Source organism: Pristiophorus japonicus, chromosome 15 (assembly GCF_044704955.1).
Source record: "Pristiophorus japonicus isolate sPriJap1 chromosome 15, sPriJap1.hap1, whole genome shotgun sequence".
Lineage (NCBI taxonomy): Eukaryota > Metazoa > Chordata > Chondrichthyes > Pristiophoridae > Pristiophorus > Pristiophorus japonicus.
In genome coordinates, this window is record NC_091991.1 from 29,862,593 (window position 1) to 29,881,920 (window position 19,328).

A 19,328-nucleotide genomic window follows, 5' to 3' on the forward strand; every position below is an offset into this window, starting at 1 on the left:
CCATAAGTGAGCACTGTTCACCGACCAGGAGAGCGCACTGATTACCGACCAAGAGTGTGCACTGATTACCGACCAGGAGTGAGCACTGATTACCGACCAGGAGTGAGCACTGATTACCGACCAGGAGTGTGCACTGATTCCCGACCAGGAGTGAGCACAGATTACCGACCAGGAGTGTGCACTGATTACCGACCAGGAGTGAGCACTGATTACCGACCAGGAGTGTGCACTGATTACCGACCAGGAGTGAGCACTGATTACCGACCAGGAGTGAGCACTGATTACCGACCAGGAGTGTGCACTGATCACCGACCAGGAGTGTGCACTGATTACCGACCAGGAGTGAGCACTGATTACCGACCAGGAGTGTGCACTGATTACCGACCAGAAGTGTGCACTGATTACCAACCAGGAGTGCGCACTGATTACCGACCAGGAGAGCGCACTGATTACCGACCAGGAGTGAGCACTGATTACCGACCAGGAGTGAGCACTGATTACTGACCAGGAGTGTGCCCTGATTACCGACCAGGAGTGCGCACTGATTACCGACCAGGAGTGCGCTGATTACCAATCAGGAGTGCGCACTGATTACCGACCAGGAGTGAGCACTGATTACCGACCAGGAGTGTGCACTGATCACCGACCAGGAGTGAGCACTGATTACCGACCAGGAGTGTGCCCTGATTACCGACCAGGAGTGCGCACTGATTACTGACCAGGAGTGCACTGATTACCAATCAGGAGTGCGCACTAATTGCCGACTAGGAGTGCGCACTGATTACCGACCAGGAGTGTGCACTCATTACCTACCAGGAGTGCACCACCTGCCATATTGGTGTAGGCAAAAAATAGGCGTCATGGCCTGTGCCTGAAACAGGCATTAGGTCCTTGGCATATGCAAATAAGGGGCGAAATGCCTTAAAGGGACCTCTGCAGGTGCTTCTGTCATCAAAAAGGTCAGTTTGTAGAAAGTACTTACTTGAACGTGAAGCTGGGAGGTGTAGGAGCGATCCTCCCGACACTATAGTAAAACCGTGGGCCGCTGCCGACCACTGCTTGCACCCCCTCCACTTGCCCTCCCTTCCCCTTTAAGCACTTACCTGAGCATTGGGTGCATTTCGAGCCTACCTGTTCAGGCACAGGGATTGTTCCCTGCAAGCAATTCGAGCTGACCTGCTGACGAATTTCTAGGCCTAGAATCACACGGTAACAGACCGAGTTATGATATTTTTTTAGAACTGGTTTATCTACACTCTACATTGTTATTGACATTTGTGTAATGTATGCATCTGTGAGTATGCTCACAGGATTGTAGAGCTGTTGACAACAAAATAGTTGTAGAGCTGTTGATGCCTCCTCCGGGAAATCTCCGTGCCTTTCAGTTCTTGCATGCTCTCCACATTGCCATCCTCGTCTACCATCCGGGCATGCCATTGCTCACCATCTTGCCATCCGGAGGAGGCGGGGGTCCCCAATTGAGTGCTCGCTACGTGAGAGTCCTCCCCTTATTTATTGGGGACTTGACCTGGAGGGTGTTGCACGGAGCAGTCCCGTGCAATAAGTTTTTAAGTCGGTTCATGGGCTCCTGTAATTTCTGCGGTCTAGAGGAGTCCGTGTTCCATGTTTATATTGAATGTGCGAGGTTGCAGCCCCTCTTCCAATATTTGAAGGGGCTGCTCCTCAAATTCTGGTTGCACTTCAGTCCCACACTCCTGATCTTTGGGCACCCTGTGCGGAGGAGAGCGGGCAGGTCGGAAGGCCTCCTCGTAGACTGCTCCTAGGCATGGCCAAGGGGGCCATCAGCCAGTCCAAGCAGCGGGCGGTCGAGGGGGGTCATAGAAACATAGAAACATAGAAAATAGGTGCAGGAGTAGGCCATTCGGCCCTTCGAGCCTGCACCGCCATTCAATGAGTTCATGGCTGAACATGCAACCTCAGTACCCCATTCTTGCTTTCTCGCCATACCCCTTGATCCCCCTAGTAGTAAGGACTATATCTAACTCCTTTTTGAATATATTTAGTGAATTGGCCTCAACAACTTTCTGTGGTAGAGAATTCCACAGGTTCACCACTCTCTGGGTGAAGAAGTTTCTCCTCATCTCGGTCCTAAATGGCTTACCCCTTATCCTTAGACTGTGACCCCTGGTTCTGGACTTCCCCAACATTGGGAACATTCTTCCTGCATCTAACCTATCTAAACCCGTCAGAATTTTAAACGTTTCTATTTTAAACGTTCAGCCCGACTGCCTGCCTCTCTTCCGCGGTTACATCCGAGCCAGGGTGTCCCAGGAGATGGAGCACGCGGTGTCCACCGGTACACTCGCGGCCTTCTGCGAGAGGTGGGCGCCGGAGGGACTGGAGTGCATCATCACCCCTGACAACCAAATTTTAATTTGAATCACATGGCCAAAGTTTAATTTGTTTAAGTTTGTCGGTTTTAGTGTCACCCCCAGCCCCCCCCCCCCCCCACCCCCGTTTAGCCAAGGAGCACTTGTATAATTTGTGTTTTGGTGCCCTCAAGGGAAAAAAAAATACAGGGGGTCACTTGAAAAGTTCTTTGGAGTGTGCCCCCCCCTTCCCCCTTTAATCAGGAGGCACTTGATTATTAGTTTACAACAAAATAGTTGTAGAGCTGTTGAGTTGGGAGTGGCTTAGCCAGTCAGGTGATGTTGACAAGACTCAATAAAACTCCAGCCAGTTGGGTTTGAGGGATCCACGATGAGGCAGGTGGTTGTGAGTCTGGTGGATGAACTGATAATGTGTAATGTGATTGTTAAACCTTTGCTAATAAACCAACTAGTTCTTAATGGCAATGTGTTGCTATGAATTATTAAGCAAAGAACCCATGAAGCAAATACATTACAATTTGTACTTCTAAGTTTCAGATATGTTTTTCTATCAAAGTCATTCATTATGAGGAGACCCACTAATATGTTTTAGAGTAGAGATACACTTTCTCATTGTGATCAGTGCTGTCAGCCATCCAACCTGATTATGATGTTAAAGATACCAGATACCGACTTAGCAATACAGGGTTTACAGACTGTCGAAAGCTTAATGGAATGTGACCAGAAGGAGCGATGTAGTGTCAGTGCGAGCATGGTCATTTTTTTCACATTCAATAGAACTGGCCAGTGACTCTGCAGTCTGTTAGCTTTGATTAGAGCTTCTTAATCTGTTCAAATAATACCTCATCCACGAACTGTTAACTTTGCAATAAATTCCTGCTCTATGCCTTTTTAATATTGAAACAATTGCATTATTCTTCAAGCAACTTAACTCAACCCTCCCTATCTCATCACAATCTGCTTGGATGTGACTGTTAGAGTAACTATCTTTGAATTATGGAAGATCTTTGGCACACAGCTGTGCTCGCACCTCGGTGCATTCAGTCAGGTTCAAAATAAAAGTATAAAAACTCCTGATTGGTAATTTGGAGACATATTTATCCATCACGCATGTATCATGTCGGCACATGTCAAGCTGTGATGCAGGATTGCACAATTACAGTGCATTGTCCAGGGATCTGTATGGATATGAACTGTATTATGTCAAAATCTCGACAAGTCATATCATCGATCTTTTTTCGCCTCAAGTGGGCTGTTTTATTGAATAGATACTTGTATAATTTTTCAATTCTGAATAATGTATGAGAGTGAAAATGTGAGTGTAGGTGTGAGCATGGGTGTGCGTGTGTACGCATGAGTGTGTGTGTGCGTCCATCTGTGGGTGTGAGCGGGTGTATGACTGTGTGCGGGTGCGCGCGAGTGTGCGTGTGAGTGTGTGTGTGCGGTGTGCGCGGGTGTGCACATTGTGCATATGAGTGTGTTTGCATGTGCAGGTGTGTGTGTGAGCATATGTCTGAGAGTGTGTGTGTGCATGTGCAGGTTTGTGTGTGTGCATGTGCAGGTGTGTGTGCATGCATGTGCAGGTGTGTGTGAGCACATGTGCAGGTGTGTGTGAGCATACGACTGAGAGTGTGTGCGCGCGTGCATTTGTGGGTGTAAACGTACGTGTGAGCTCACGGGTGTGCACATGAGCATACGTATGAGTGCATGCTTGTGTGCATGCGTCTTGGGGTGTGTGCATGAGTACATGTTAGCGTGTGTGTCCGTGACCATGAGCGTGTGTTCACATGCGAGTGAGCTCACGTGCGTGTGTGAGTGTTGCTGTGTTATCAGAGCTTTGGGTGTATGGACACTCCATCGGCTCTGCTTATTTGTTTTGCAGTTTTAATCTGCTTTTATATTGGTGTCAATGGCATCCTTGTCCCAATGAACCACAGGTCTTGCGAAGCCGGCAGCAACTCCAGTATAAGCTTTGGTAAAGAGAAGGACAAGTTAACGTTTTGGGCAGAGGCCTTTCGGCAGAGTTGTAAATTAAAAAATAAACACATTATTTGATGGGAGCTGAACAAAATGAAAGGTGGAGAGGGGAGGAAGTGAGGTAATGAGTGAATGCCCAAACAAGGTTTTATTGAAAAGATTGAAAGAGATGAGAAGTTTTATAAAGATAACAAGGATTAAAGGGGCCCGAAACAGCTTGAGAAAAGATGAAAAACTTGAAATGAAAATCAGGCAACAGGCCCTCCACCATCCAAAAAAGGAAAAGACATCCGGTGGGAAGTGAGGGCTCAGTTATGACCCTTCTATATTTTAGTAGACGGAAAATAGTCAAAATGGCTGCTGTTGCCCTTGGAAACATACACCAGCATGAGTCACCGCCTTCAGGAGGGGACGGGGGGAATTAATCTAGAAAACGTATTTGTTTTTTACACAGCACAGCAGTTGTGGACTAAACATGAGCAGGAAACATTAAAAGAAAGATTTGTTTAGTGCTGTTTGTGGGACTTTGCGGTGCGCCAATTGGCTGCTGCGCCGAATGCAGAATCAAGCCCACAGCTTTTGCCCGTGCAAAGCTGCTCGGTCTTTCCTTTTTACTGAGAATAGTTGAAGGCCCATCGGGCAGGGCATTGGCAGTACTGACCAGAGTCAGAGAGAGGCCGAGGTAAATGGGAAAGTAGTGACTGGATGATGCCGAGTCTGGGATTGGGGAACACTAAAAATATACGGCGCTGATAACAGACAGGTGCGTGTCTCTGGTGTAACCTGTCTGCACCAGTATTCGTCTTTGCAGACTGACCCGCTGTAATCCAACATTACAACAGTGACTACACTTTTTAAAAAGTACTTAATTGGCTGTAAAGCGCTATGGGGCCATTGAGAGGTTGTGAAATGCGCGACATAAATGCAAGTTCTTTCCTTATGTTAGTGATATAAATTGTAATTTAAGTTACACGTACTTATAAAATGATATTGGGAATTATGCCAAAAGTGATCTTAAATATATTGTGTATTTCAACCAGGGAACATTCAATTTTTTTTCCCCAGACAAATTAAATTCAAAATGCCTGAATGACAACACACTCACAAATTGGGTTAAATGTGGCTGACTTTTATATTTGACCAAATTAATGATTGATATTTGCTCATATGCGCAAGAAATACGATCCTATGGGATTCTAATTATACAATATAGGATCAAATTCCTTCAATATTTCATCAGCTACAAACGAATGAGTGAGAGAAAATCTTTAACTGGCTCTTGCCACCTGAGCAGGTTCCAAATATTTAATTCCTTTCAACTTCTCCCTATCATCTTCGAGTTTGTAATTCATATCTATTCCGTTAGTCAGACTGGTAAATTAAGTCTTGATTGCCTCCCCTACAGTGCTGAATATATATTTATTGGGATGTGGGTAACACGTTCCCCAGATGTCGTACATAAAAACATATAAAAAGTACCAGAGAATGACTTCAGGGTAGTTATCTAATCTTCAAGGTTGAGATGACATTAATGCACCATTTATATTTTGCAGTCCATGCTGAACACCACTTGGAAGAAGCAATGAGGGACACAGAATGTACTCTGGGTGGGGACTTCAATGTCCATCACCAAGAGTGGCTCAGTAGCACCACTACTGACCGAGCTGGCCAAGTCCTAAAGGACATAACTGCCAGACTGGGCCTGAGGCAGGTGGTGAGAGAACCAACACGAGAGAAAAACTAACTTGACCTCGTGCTCACCAATCTACATGTTGCAGATGCATCAGCCCATGACAGCATTGGTAACAGTACCCACCGCACAGTCATTATGGAGATGAAAAGTCCTGTCTTCACACTGAGGGAACCCTCCAAGTATTGTGTGGCACTACCACCATGCTAAATGGAATAGATTCAGAACACATCCATAAAGTGCTGTGGGCCATCAGCAGCAGTAAAATTGTATTCCACCACAACCTGTAACCTCATGGCCCAGCATATCCCTCACTCTACCATTAGCATCAAGCCAGGGGACCAACTCTGTTTCAATAAGGAGTGTAGAAGAGCATGCCAGGAGCAGCACCAGGAGTACCTAAGAATGAGGTGCCAACCTGGGGAAACTGCAGCACAGGACTACATGCATGCTAAACAGCGGAAGCAGCATGCTACAGACAGGGCTAAGCGATCCCACAATCAACGGATCAGATCAAAGCTCTGCAGTCCTGCTACGTCCAGTCGTGAATGGTGGTGGACAATTAAACAACTAACGAGAGGAGGAGGCTCCGTGAATGCCCCACCTCAATGATGGTGGAGCCCAGCACATGAGTGCAAGAGACAAGGCTGAAGCATTTGCAACCATCTTCAGCCAGAAGTGCAGAGTGGATGATCCATATCGGCCTCCTCCTGATGTCCCCACCTGCACAGAAGCCAATCTTCAGCCAATTAAATTCACTCCATGTGATACCAAGAAATGTCTTAGCTCACTGGATACAGCAAAGGTTATGGGCCCTGACAACATCCCGGCTGTTATACTGAAGACTTGTGCTGCAGAACTAGCTGCACCTCTAGCCAAGCTGTTCCAGTACAGCTACAACACTGGCATCTACCCGACAATGTGGAAAACTGCCCAGTTTTGTCCTGTTCACAAAAAGCAGGACAAATCCAATCTGGCCAATTACCGCCTATCAGTCTACACTCAATCATCAGCAAAGTGATGGGAGCTGTCGTCGACAGTGCTATCAAGCGGCACTTACTCACCAATAACCTGCTCACCGATGGCCAGTTTATGTTCTGCCTGAATCACTCGGCACCAGACTTGGTCCAAAGCACAAAGATGGTTGTGGTGGTTGGAGGTCAATCATCGCAGCCCCAGGACATCACTGCAGGAGTTCCTCAGGGCAGTGTCCTAGGCACATCCATTTTCAGCTGCTTTATCAATGACCTTCCCTCCATCATAAGGTCAGAAGTGGCGATGTTCACTGATGACTGCACAGTGTTCAGTGCCATTCACAACTCCTCAGAAAATGAATCAGTCCTTGCCCGCATGTAGCAAGACCTGGACAATATAGAGGCTTGGGTTGATAAGGAGCAAGTAACATTTGTGTCACACAAGTGCCAGGCAATGACTATCTCCAACAAGCGAGAGTCTAACCACCGCCCCTTGACATTCAATGGCATTACCATCGCCGAATCACCCACCAACAACATCCTAGGGGTCACCATTGACCAGAAATTTAATTGGACCAGCCACATAAATACTGTGGCAACAAGAGCAGGTCAGAGGCTGGGTATTCTGCAACGTTCGTTTTTTGGGGATGTCTTATGTTCAGTGTCAGCGTGGCTCAGAGATTTGAGCACAAAAATAGGCTGACACTCCAGTGCAGTAGTGAGGGAGTGCCGCATTGTTAGAGGTGCCGTCTTTTGGATGAGACCTTAAATCGAGGCCCCACCTGCTCTCTCAGGTGGATGTAAAAGATCCCATTCGAAGAAGAGCAGGGGAGTATCCTGGCCATTATTGATCTCTCAATCAAAATCCCGAAAACAGATTATCAGGTCATTATCACAGTGCTGTTTGTGGGAGCACGCTGTGCACAAATTGGCTGATGTGTTTCCTATGTTACAACAGTGACTACATTGGCTGTAAAGCACTTTGGGACAACTCAAGGTCGTGAAAGGTGTTCTATAAATGCAAGTATTTCTTTTCTTTTTAACGAAATAAGGAATGCCAGTGTGGGGAAATGGGGCAGATTTTCAACTGGCCACCGGGCATAAAACTGGCTTTGCATTACCGCTCAGCGAGCGTTTTTTATAACAGGTGGTCAACCTGAATCGCGAGTATTATGCCATGTGGCAAGTTGGACATCCACCCCGGGGTTTTTTTACAAGGATGATACTAGAATGGAGAGGTTACAACTATCGGGAAAGACTGTACAATCTGGAACTTGCTTCTCTAGAAAAGAGAAGGTTGAGAGGGGTAACTGATAGAGGTCTTCAAAATTTTGAAGAGGTTCAATCGCGTAGATGGAGTGAAGATGTTTCCACTTGTGGGGGAGTCCAAAACTAGTGGCCATAAATATAAGGTAGTCTCTAATAAATGCAGTAAGAAATTCAGGTGAAACTTCTATGCCCAGAGAGTGGTGAGAATATGGAACTCACAACCACAAGGAGTGGATGAGGCAAATAGCATAGATGCATTTAAGGGAAAGATAGATAGGCACATGAGGGGGAAAGGAATGGAAGGCTTTGCTGATGCAGTTAGATGAAGTAGAGTGGGAGGAAGCTCGTGTGGACCATAGACTGGCTGGGCCCAATGGCCTGTTTCTGTGCAGTAAATTCAATGTTATTTTTCACTGATCTTTATCACCAGTGTCATCATCAGAACATACAAAAACATCAGACAGAAGAGACCAATTGGTCATCAAACACTTCCAGTTCACACAAAGCAAAGCCAAATAAAAAAAGAATTAAACTTGCATTAATGTGGCGCCTTTCACATCATCAGGATGTCCCAAAGTGCTTCACAGCCAATTAAATACTTTTGAAGTGTAGTCACTGTTGTAATGTAAACAACCATAGCAGTTAATTTGCACACAGTAAGATCCCGCACACAGCAGTGAGATAGATGACCAGTAGTATCTATTTTAGGTGGTGTTGGTTGAGGGAGATCTCCTTTGCTCTTTTTCCAATAGTGTCAGGGAATCTTCCATATGCACCTGAGCAGGCAGAGTTTCAGTTTAATATCTCATCGTATGCTCACAGGTTTGTAGAGCTGTTGCATTGCAAGTGGCTTCGGCCGTTACATGATGTTCACAAGACTGAATAAAACCCCAGCCAGTTGGGTCTAGATCATCCATGATGAGGTAAGCAGTTGTGAGCCTAGTGTACAAACTGGTAATGTGCAGTTTGATTGTTAAACCTTTGTTAATAAACCAACTAGTTCTGAATAGCAATGTGTTGCTATGAATTCTTAAGCAAAGAATCCCTGAAGCAAATAAATACATTACAATCTGATAAACATTGCAGCACTCCTTCAGTACCACACTGAAGTGTGAGATGAGGTTATGTGCTGATGAGGCTTGAACTCTTCTGACTCAGAGATAAAATGTCCTATCACTGAGCCAAGGCTGACACTTTGATATGTTTTTGCAATATGCCGAGATCCTGAGAGCATTTCTTACCACCTTATTCCATTCCTCACACCAGCCATTATTGTAAGCCCTCCAGTTTAGTGCCAATCCATACCAAATAGTTGTTTGCTTTGTACTATGGCCCGGAGGAATTTCAATTACCATCGGAGAGAGGTCACTGTCATCCCAATAGTATGAAGTGGATTAAAATGGTGGATCTCTGGAACAGGCTGCCGTCTCGTGCAGTGAACGCCGATTTGCTGAATTCCCTCAAGCGAGAGCTCGACCTGTTTCTGGCTGGGGCGGAAATCATCTCTTGCAAAAGATAGGGAGTGCATGGAATTCAGGGTGACCTGGACTATTTTTGATCGCCTATATGTTTCGGAGAGGAATTTGCCAGATTATTTTCCCCCAATTTGGCCTGGGTTTTTAATCTGGTTTCTCACCTCTCCCAGGAGATCACATGGTTTCGGGTGGAGTGGGGAAGTGTATACATTGAGGTATACAAGGCATCGCAATTGTGTATATTGTGTAGGACATGCTGGATGGTCTTTACCTGCCCATCATTGTCCATATGTAAAACGCAGGTCCAAGTAAAAGAAAGATTTGCATTTATATAGCGCCTTTTACGACCAACGGACATCTCAAAGCGCCTTACAGCCAATGAAGTACTTTTTGAAGTGTAGTCACCGTTTTAATGTGGGAAACGCAGCAGCCAACTTGCGCACAGTAAGCTCCCACAAACAGCAATGTGATAATGACCAGGCAATCTTTTTTTTGTTATGTTGATCGAGGGATAAATATTGGCCAGGACACCGGGGATAACTCCCCTGCTCTTCTTCGAAATAGTCCATGGGATCTTTTACATCCACCTGAGAGGGCAGACGGGGCCTCGGTTTAACATCTTATCCGAAGGAGTAAACCTTCTGCACCACATAATCCTTTTATTAAGTCATTTGAACCCACAATTCGATAACTATCTGGTGATGACTCTTGCACATCCCGATGTAAATATACAACACTAATAAACACCAGCCTATCTACAAGGGGACTATTTAATGTAGAGAAGAGGTCTATAATTTCAAAAGGATGTTAATCTGCATGGTTACAAGTCTCTAGTCAGAGAAAGCTAGAGCGGACAATTAAAAACAACTCAAATGCAAGTGTAATTTAAAAAAAAAATAACAATTTTGGTGCCACATCTTTTTTTGAGAGGTAAATTGTTACGCATGATCAAAATTATCTACATCTTTGCTACTTGAATTTTATTTACCGTTTACATTAAAAACAAAGATTTACACAAGTCCAGAAACAAAACAAAAAAAAGGTTTCAGAAACTGTGCTACATTTTACAGTGTCACTGAGTTAAACATCTGCTCCACATCTTCTCCCGTTTGGGTACTGAATCCCTTGTTGCTTCGCGGAGCTCACAGAAATCTTTATCGTTAAATAATATCTGTAAGGGTTTTGTCACATCAAATCATAAACGCCAAATATTCCAAATAAAGATGAGGCTACAGTGATGAACGTAACTGCTAAGTAACTTGCATACAAGCAGAACTGATGTTACAATAAGCATGTTGTGGGTTATTAATATTATTTCGATAATGTAAAAAGGTTCTAACACTTTCAGACTTGTTTCCCCATAGAACAATTTAAACCAAATAAAAAGATGCTATTTTAGGTATTGTGATAGTGTGCACATTTCAGTGCACGGAAGTTATTCAAATAGTTTGGAACTGTACTTGTTCAATTGCCAAAGAACGCTGGCAGTACAGTTGCATCAGAGGTTCCTGCAATGCCTGTTTCGTGTGATTTATGTCTACAGATAAGCGTTTACTGTCAATAGCTGTTTATACACATTTACCATAATGTATTCATTTCTATAACAAAAGAAAAGTTCAAACTGTGAAAACCTAAAGCCTCTCCACGTTTTGAAATTTCGAATGTCGATGTGAACGCCTCGACCTGCAGCTAGCCAGAGGGTCGGGGCTGCGAGAGAGATCGCTGTAAGTGCCAAGAGCGCACAGTCTGGTAGTCAGGAACTTTAGGACATCTGCATTTCGCCTCGCCGGTCCGTGAAAGCCCCTCTCTTGCTCTTATACAAAAATATGAACCATCTGTTCAGATGCGCCGAAGACTGTGGCGGACACAGCAACGTCACCGAGAGAGAGACGGTTGGCGTTCCTCTTGTCGTGAGTAACATTTTGGGGCTCAGCCGCAAAGCTCAATGGGTACGGGTCAGTGAGTCCTCCTCCTATATACATCCTTATTAACAAAATGGCAGACTGGGAAAAATCCATGTATTGTCAAGATTCCAGAACCCGAGCGCCTTCTTAAACTCTTTGATTTTTGTTCTCACAGCGTTGCGCGCTCTGCGTTTCGTCTTGCCGGAGCTCAAGTGAAAGTGTCCCGGATTGGAGCAGCCATTTTGTCCGGGGTCCTGAAGCAGGCGATGGATGAAGGAAAGGACCCAACGTTCGAGCTAAGGTATCTGCGAAAAGCAGACTGTCCTTTCCCGTCAGCTATCGTGTCACCTGTGAAGAACAAACATAAACAGAAAGTCAGAGTCCTCTTGAGGAACCATTCAATCAAAAACCTGTAGAACCCCGAGACAGTTTTACAGCTAAAATCGAAAAAAAAAGTATATATTTGAAAAGGGAAGGTAGCTGTATCGGTAAGTTCTATCAGTAAACACACACTATCGGCAAATGAACTTGGGTTCGATTTTATTCACTAATTATAGTTGCAAAGCTCGTCTGTTGGGCCCTGTTTTTAACCATTTTTGTAGTGTGTTTTTTATTCATTCCGCGATGTGGGCATCGCTGGCAAGGCCGGCATTTACTGCCCATCCCTAATTGCCCTCAAGAAGGTGGTGGTGAGCCACCTTCTTGAACTGCTGCAGTCCGTGTGGTGAAGATACTCCCACAGTGCTGTTAGGGAGGGAGTTCCAGGATTTTGTCCCAGTGACGATGAAGGAACGGCGATAGACTTCCAAATCAGGATGGTGTTTAACTTAGAGGGGAACTTGCAGGTCATGGTGTTCCCATACGCCTACTGCCCTTGTCCTTCTACGTGGTAGAGGTCGCAGGTTTAGGAGATGCTGCCAAAGAAGCCTTGGCGAGTTGCTGCAGTGCATCTTGAAGATGGTACACACTGCAGCCACGTGCGCCGGTGTTGGAGGGAGTGAATGCTTAAGGTAGTGTATACAGGAGCAAGCCGACTCCTTAATAATGGTGGCTATGTATTTAGTCTCCATGGAGACTGATTGTGGGGCGGCTGTGTTGTTTTCAGTCTCCAGTGCATAATTCTGACAGACTGGGGGAGAAAGGCCAGCTGGCCATTATCAGGATGTAAAGGGACCTACAGTAAAGAGTGGATGCGTGCACGGAGGTAACATTAGCTGCATCTCATTGATAGCTCTTAGTTTAGTCTCTTTAGATGGGGATGTCCAAACTGTGGTCATAGATCAGATGATAACCCTGTGGGCCACAATAGAGTCTTGGGGACAGCATATAAAGTTCAATTATATATCCCTATCAATTAGCTGCTGATAATATATGTTGCATTTTTATCCAATTTTGGAATGGTCACCAATTAGGCTAAAGTGGAAAGAGCAATACTTTTCCAAAACTGCAGGCCCAATACATTCAAACAGGAAAAACCAGTGAATAAGAAATATAATAAGCAGAAATAGGACGCTGTTGCCTAAACTTGAAGGGCCGGGGGGGGTGGGGGGGGGGCGGACCTTCTTTATCATAGTAATTTTTTTTTTACAAGTGGGCACTTCACAGGGCATTAAACGACAACCGCTTAATGTGCGACTGGAGTCATGTGTAGGCCGGACCAGGTCAGAGTGGTTGCATCCCCTTCTGCGAAAGGACATTAGCGAACCAGTTGTGTTTTTTGTTCAGCAATTTGTCAGCCTCCATGATCATTTTTATTCTGGTATCAGGCCACAAAACGACTAGCTTTATCGAATTCAATTTCAGAACTCGCCACGGTGGGTTTTAAGCCCATGGCCTGTGGGTTGGCAGTCCATCATTAGTAACAGCTGGAGCATGGTGCTCCTTCAGTACAGCAAACATTCTTCCAATATTTTGTCCCTGGCTTCAACGCTTGCAAATTATTTTACCTGTACATGAAGGAAGTATTAAAGTGAATATTTTCCACTTACTGAGGACAGCCATTTACTGCTTTGGAGAGATCGACAGCTGACTTTATCACCAGATGAGGATGTCACACTGCTGGCTAAAATACATAGGGAAACTATAAATGTCAGCACAGGACAGCTTCTTGCTTTTAATTAGGAGATTGTATTTCTTTTTAAACAACTTTTTTTAACTACTGATTAAAAAATTTGCGTTAATACTTATTCTGCATTCTGGTGACAAACAACAAAACCCAATAATGAGTCTGCTACCCCATTTATATCAGGGTTTTTACCCACCGATGGCAGCAGTGACCCCTCCCCCACACCAGTGGTTGGGGTCACCAACTCTGGTTGGACGTATTCCTGGAGGTGTCATCACATGACCTCCTACCTCCAACCACCCCGCCCGCCCCACTCTGTCACCATTGGTCGTCCATCCACAAGACCCACCGCCTTCCCACGGTCAATTGGAAAGCAAACAGGCTCTTCATTACCCGACTGGGTGATTCTTTACTGTCAGTCAAAACAGCCCTTTTTTGTCTTCCACGTCCAAAAGTTGTATAACTAGATTTTAAAAAAGTGTTCAAAGAAAAAAAAACACAATTCTCTTTGAATTGCCCCTGCGACATTTCCCCCCAGGTTGCTCGTAGCAGGTGTCCTGGAGACTCTGGGGCATTCCTGGAAGGGTTGGTAACCCTACTGGCGGCAAGTACCTCCCGCGTACAATCTGTGCTACTCGTGGCTCCGCGGGCGAGGCACACACCACGCGGTCTCGGTGTAGCTCAGGCCTGGTCTCCAACTGCAGGGCCGCCTCAGATTCCAACGTCAACGTGGCTACTTGGAGCCAAGAGAGGCGAGATGCCAGGCCGCCTACACACTGGACCAGCCCAAATCCCACCTCGGTTTTGCCTGCACAGATGCTCACCAGCCATCCCACAAACAGCAACACGCTGCTGTTGAAACCACCCTGCAGTATAATCAGAACATGCCCAGTATGTGTGATGAAGGGTCCCGTCCCGACACATTAACTCATCTTTCCTCTTTTCAAATACTGGCGGACTGACGCAATGATCTGTCTTTGATTTCAGGATTCCAATATTCACAATCTTTATTTTGTTTTCCCCCTTTTTAATCTAACAAAACCAGGTTACTTTCAAACGCAGCAGGACTGGGAGCCGGCTTTAGAAGACTGCTTCAGGAAGCCATTCTCCACAGTAAACTCGCCGCACGATCTCCACGTGATTTCAGCCGACTGCATGCAGTGTGACATCATGATCTGGTGACAGAAGGCTGCTAATGATCTCTCCACGCCAATCACTGGCTGCTTTCAGTAAGTGGATGTGCGTTACTGGCAGTGTGTGGTGTGTGCACCCAGTAGTGGGGTACAGTGGCATAGTGGTTATGCTACTGGACTAGTAATCCCGAGACCTGGACTAATAATCCACAGACAGAAGATCAGATCCCACCACGGCAGCTGGGGAATTTAAATTCAGTTAATTAAATAAATCTGGAATTTAAAGAAAGACTTGCATTTATATAGCGCCTTTCATGGCCACTGGACGTCTCAAAGTGCTTTACAGCCAATGAGGTACTTTTGGAGTGTAGCCACTGTTGTAATATGGGAAACGCGGTGGCCAATTTGCGCACAGCAAGCTCCCACAAACAGCGATATGAAAATGACGAGATAATCTGTTTTTTGTTATGTTGATTGAGGGATAAATATTGGCCAGGACACCGGGGAGAACTCCCTTGCTCTTCTTTGAAATAATGTCATGGGATCTTTTACGTCCACCTGAGAGGACAAATGGGGCCTCATCCGAAAGAAAAAAACTAGTATCATTAAATCATGAAACTACTGGATTGTCGTAAAAACGCACCTGGTTCACTAATGTCCTTTAGGGAAGGAAATCTGCCGTCCTTATCCGGTCTGGCCAGACTCCAGACTCACTGAGCATTCATCTGCTCATAAAGCCAACAGCAGTTTCTAGGATTCTGAGCAATATATCATAGGCATCAACAGTGGACTGGAGCCTCGGTTAAACTTAAAGGGGCCGAAATTGCCCCTTTTAATAAGAGCCGTGGCTGCCTGGAAGTGGCGGCCACAGGTTGGTAAGCACTCACCGCTCGCTTGGCGCGGTGGGGCCGCCATTTTGAAAATTGCCCTCGTGGATTTTCCCGGCGGAGAACGTCTTCGCTCTGGCCATGTTGCCGCCCCATCGACCCGGTGTGGGAAATTGCCCCGCGGGAACTTGCCCCACCAGAGCGGATCGGCTGCCGGTCGGTGCCACTGACAGCTTTTCCGGGTGGGACCCTTCTTGTGGCTGGGCGGCGCACCCAGTGTTGGCCACTGAAGTGGCTACAGAGTTCGCAGTGGCGCCTCCCCTTTAACTGAAGGGGAGGGATGTTGTGATGCATCAGCGCTGATGACTCGGAGTGACAGCCGCTTTGACCCGCCCCCCCCCACTTCCGCCCCTCCGACCCCCCCCCCACCCCCCCGCTGATGACACCAACATCGTTCCAACCTGAAACAAGAAGCAAAGTGCTGAAAATCGCCAGATTGTCCACCCCATACATCGGGCCGGACGGAACACTTTAAAATCGGTAGGTGAGCTCTATTTTGAGCGGTGGGCAATTTCGGCCCCAAAACCTGGTGCCAGAAACGAAAGAGCAAAGGGGGCGAAATGTGCCTTGGGAGGTGGCACAACACCGACGGTAACGGATCACACAGCCCGATTACCATTCCCACTGATCTCAAAGGGCAAAAGAGACTCGGGTCGGGTGTGAAACGGGCTGCCGAGTCGCTATCGACTGCTCTATGATGCCAGCTAAGATCAATTTCAGCCCTAAAATCTCTTGTCTCTGAGTCAAAGCAGCTTTGATGCCATAAATGAAATCTGGGACAGTTTGTGCTGAGGCTTTAGGCTCACTGAGAACTGCACCAGCAGTTTAAGTTGCAATGATTTGAAAAACTAATATTTGTTCCTTTGCTCAGCAATTTGTAGCAGACTCTGAAAACTGTCTAACGTTATTATGTTGCCATATAGCTGTTAAAGATATCCAAAAAGTAATCTTTGATATTGATTATTATACCAATAATTAACAATTACGGTATAGGTCTGTAAATATTTGATACGATAAGGGGTTCTTTGCTGATAATATAAAGTGGCTACACACAGCCAATCACAACCCAAGAACTAAATCACATGACTGAAAGAAGTCATGGCTGGTACAAGTATGTCCACCTTTCAGGATAGAATAGAAATGTTGTCACTGATTGATGGGAAGAGAATGACACCACAAAGAGCAAATAAGCTCTTCAAAAGGTAACAATTCTAAAATATAAGTAAAAGGCTTGTGTTAAGAGCAATGGTCTGTTTTTTCTTCACGAAGTGCCATCATCGGCCAATAGATGTCACAGCTATTGTTCTGCCAATAGAGGCAGTTCGTGTGGTGACACACGGCCATGGAGCAGAAAGTCAGCCGATTGGGTTCCTTCCCCGAATCCCAAGACTATCAAGTTCCTGGTTTCACCTGAAGCCAACAGAGCACAGTGGCCAAAGGGGAAAATGGGATAAGGACCTTTAGTACAGTGAAAAAGGACAATGAGTAGCAATTCAAACCAGTTGCTCCCAGACACTTGTCGGGATCTCGATCGACTGAATCACAGGCAGCATAGATCTGGGAGCAGCGCTCAAACCCACACTCTTGGTTTGAAAGTGATATTCGGTGCAAGCTACCTAGAAAAAAATAAATCAAGCTGGGGATTGCATGGTCTCGTAGAATTTGAATCAAAGAATCATATTACATGTTGTTTTTCACATCTGAGGTCCAGGTTCATATCCAGCTTAGAATGATGCAGTTCAAAGTGCCGTCTCTCTTCGAACTGTCATACTGGTGCAATTAGAGGAGGCCGTGTAGATTGAGCTCAATTCTGTGTGTGTTCCATTCCACAGCATGTAAATCCCATTACCCCACCATTGAGCTACCTAAAAATGCATTAAGGTAAGAAATAGAAGTCCCTCTCTAGGAGGGTGCTACAAAAAGCATGTTTAGGCTCAACCCAGTCGTACTGGGTCATGGTTCCATAGCCTAAAGCTGGCTAAATTTGGCATCAATTACACCAACAAGGTGTTTCACAGGAGCATTATCAAGGCACATAAGGCGATATTAGGACAGATGGGATAGGTTTTAAGGAGCATCTTAAAGGAAGAGAGAGAGGTGGAGAGGTGGAGAGGTCTAGGGAGGAAATTCCAGAACTTAGGGTCGAGGCAGCTGAAGACACAGTAACCAATAGTGGAGTGATTAAAATCAGGGATACACAAGAGACCAGAATTGGAGGAGCAATGAAATCTAATAATTGTTCCTTTGCTCAGCAATTTGTAGCAGATTCTGAAAACTGCCGAATGTTATTACGTTGCAGTATAGCTGTTAAAGATATCCAAAGATAATCTTGAAGGCTTGTCGGGGGAAGTTACAGAGATACGGAGGGGCCATGGAGGGATTTAGTAACAAGGATGAGGATCTTAAAATTGAGGCATCGCTAGGCCAGGAGTCAATATAGGCCAGCAAGCACAGGGGTGATGGGTGAACAGGACTTGGTGTGAGTTAGGACATGGGCTGCAGAATTTTGGTGGTGCACTATAATTGTTGGTCTCACTCAAGAGGGCCAACTAAGATGGATGGCACAGCGAAAGAAATGCTGCATTAGTGTGACTGGATTTCTGTTCTGAGGTTGGAGTTAAGGCCGAGTTAAAGTTTTGTTAGGAGGTAGGGTGGTGGGTGTGCATTATGCAGAACCATGTTACACTTGGCCTGCAAATGCTTCATTCCTTCACTTGGGGGGTGGGAATGTTTTGAGCCCGGCACTGACGTCCATCACCTTGATAAACCCAAATAAATCTAAAAAGTTGATTTTTGTTTTGTTAAAGGTGAGAAATTAAAATAGGAGTTAAAACCTTATAAGTGCACTAGCAGCGCCTGTTGTAAGAAAAGGGTGCTGCCCAATTGGACTGTACGCGCACCAACCCATGGAGCACATATGGCATTGATATCTTGCACTCAGGCCATTTATTCCATTCAACTCGTGCATTATTACCTAATCAGCTTCCGAAACTTACTCTGTTGGGCACAAGGCTGAATGAGGATTATGTAGCAGATAAAACGTTAGTTATTATGCCTGCATTTAGCGGCTATAAAGGATCATTCCAAGTTTGTATAACAGCCTGATGAGCTGCCATCTGGGAACAAGACTTGTGGAAAGCTGAATTAAATCCATTTGAATGACTAAGCCCTCCTATAAATGGGAAGGGAGGCATCCCAACAGCAGAGCATGGTGTTATTAGTTTTATAGTAAATAGAATTCTGGAGGATAGAATTAAACACTTCGCCCGATTAGGAGATTTTTTTTTATTTGCAAAGCTATAATGAAAGATTAAAAGAACCGCAAAACACAAACGCAGTTTTATCTTAGTCAAAGGGGCTTGATGGCCTACAACCAACACACTAGCTTGTCTTCAGTTACATGACCATTGATGTCATTTATCTGAACTGTCATATAGATTATTGATTTTACATGGTGTTTTGAAAGGCAGACAGCGCAGAGAACAAAGTGCAAGTGAGGTTATAGCCCGACTTCTGGTCAATAATTTATTTGCACTACACTGTTAGAAGACAGGTTTTTATCTTTTTGACAAGAAAATAAATATGGTGAATCTTCTTGGCAGC

General features: G+C 45.3%; 1 protein-coding gene across 6 annotated transcripts in view; it reads right to left on the reverse strand.

Annotated features, from left to right (window-relative positions):
• Positions 1-10,578: 10,578 nt before the first annotated feature.
• The window catches only part of LOC139281436 (chemokine-like protein TAFA-2), a 378,326-nt gene continuing 369,576 nt past the window's right edge, over positions 10,579-19,328 (reverse strand). For 4 of the 6 annotated variants that reach the window (XR_011596873.1, XR_011596874.1, XR_011596875.1 and 1 more), the window contains one exon: positions 13,632-13,702. Coding sequence is in view for 1 of the 6 variants with exons in the window: in XM_070901600.1 (XP_070757701.1) it covers positions 11,977-11,988 (12 nt within the window). In the remaining 5 variants the exon portion in view is untranslated. Of the gene's footprint in view, positions 11,989-13,628; positions 13,703-19,328 lie in introns of those variants that run through there. The other 2 variants (XR_011596876.1, XM_070901600.1) reach the window with 2 other exon arrangements.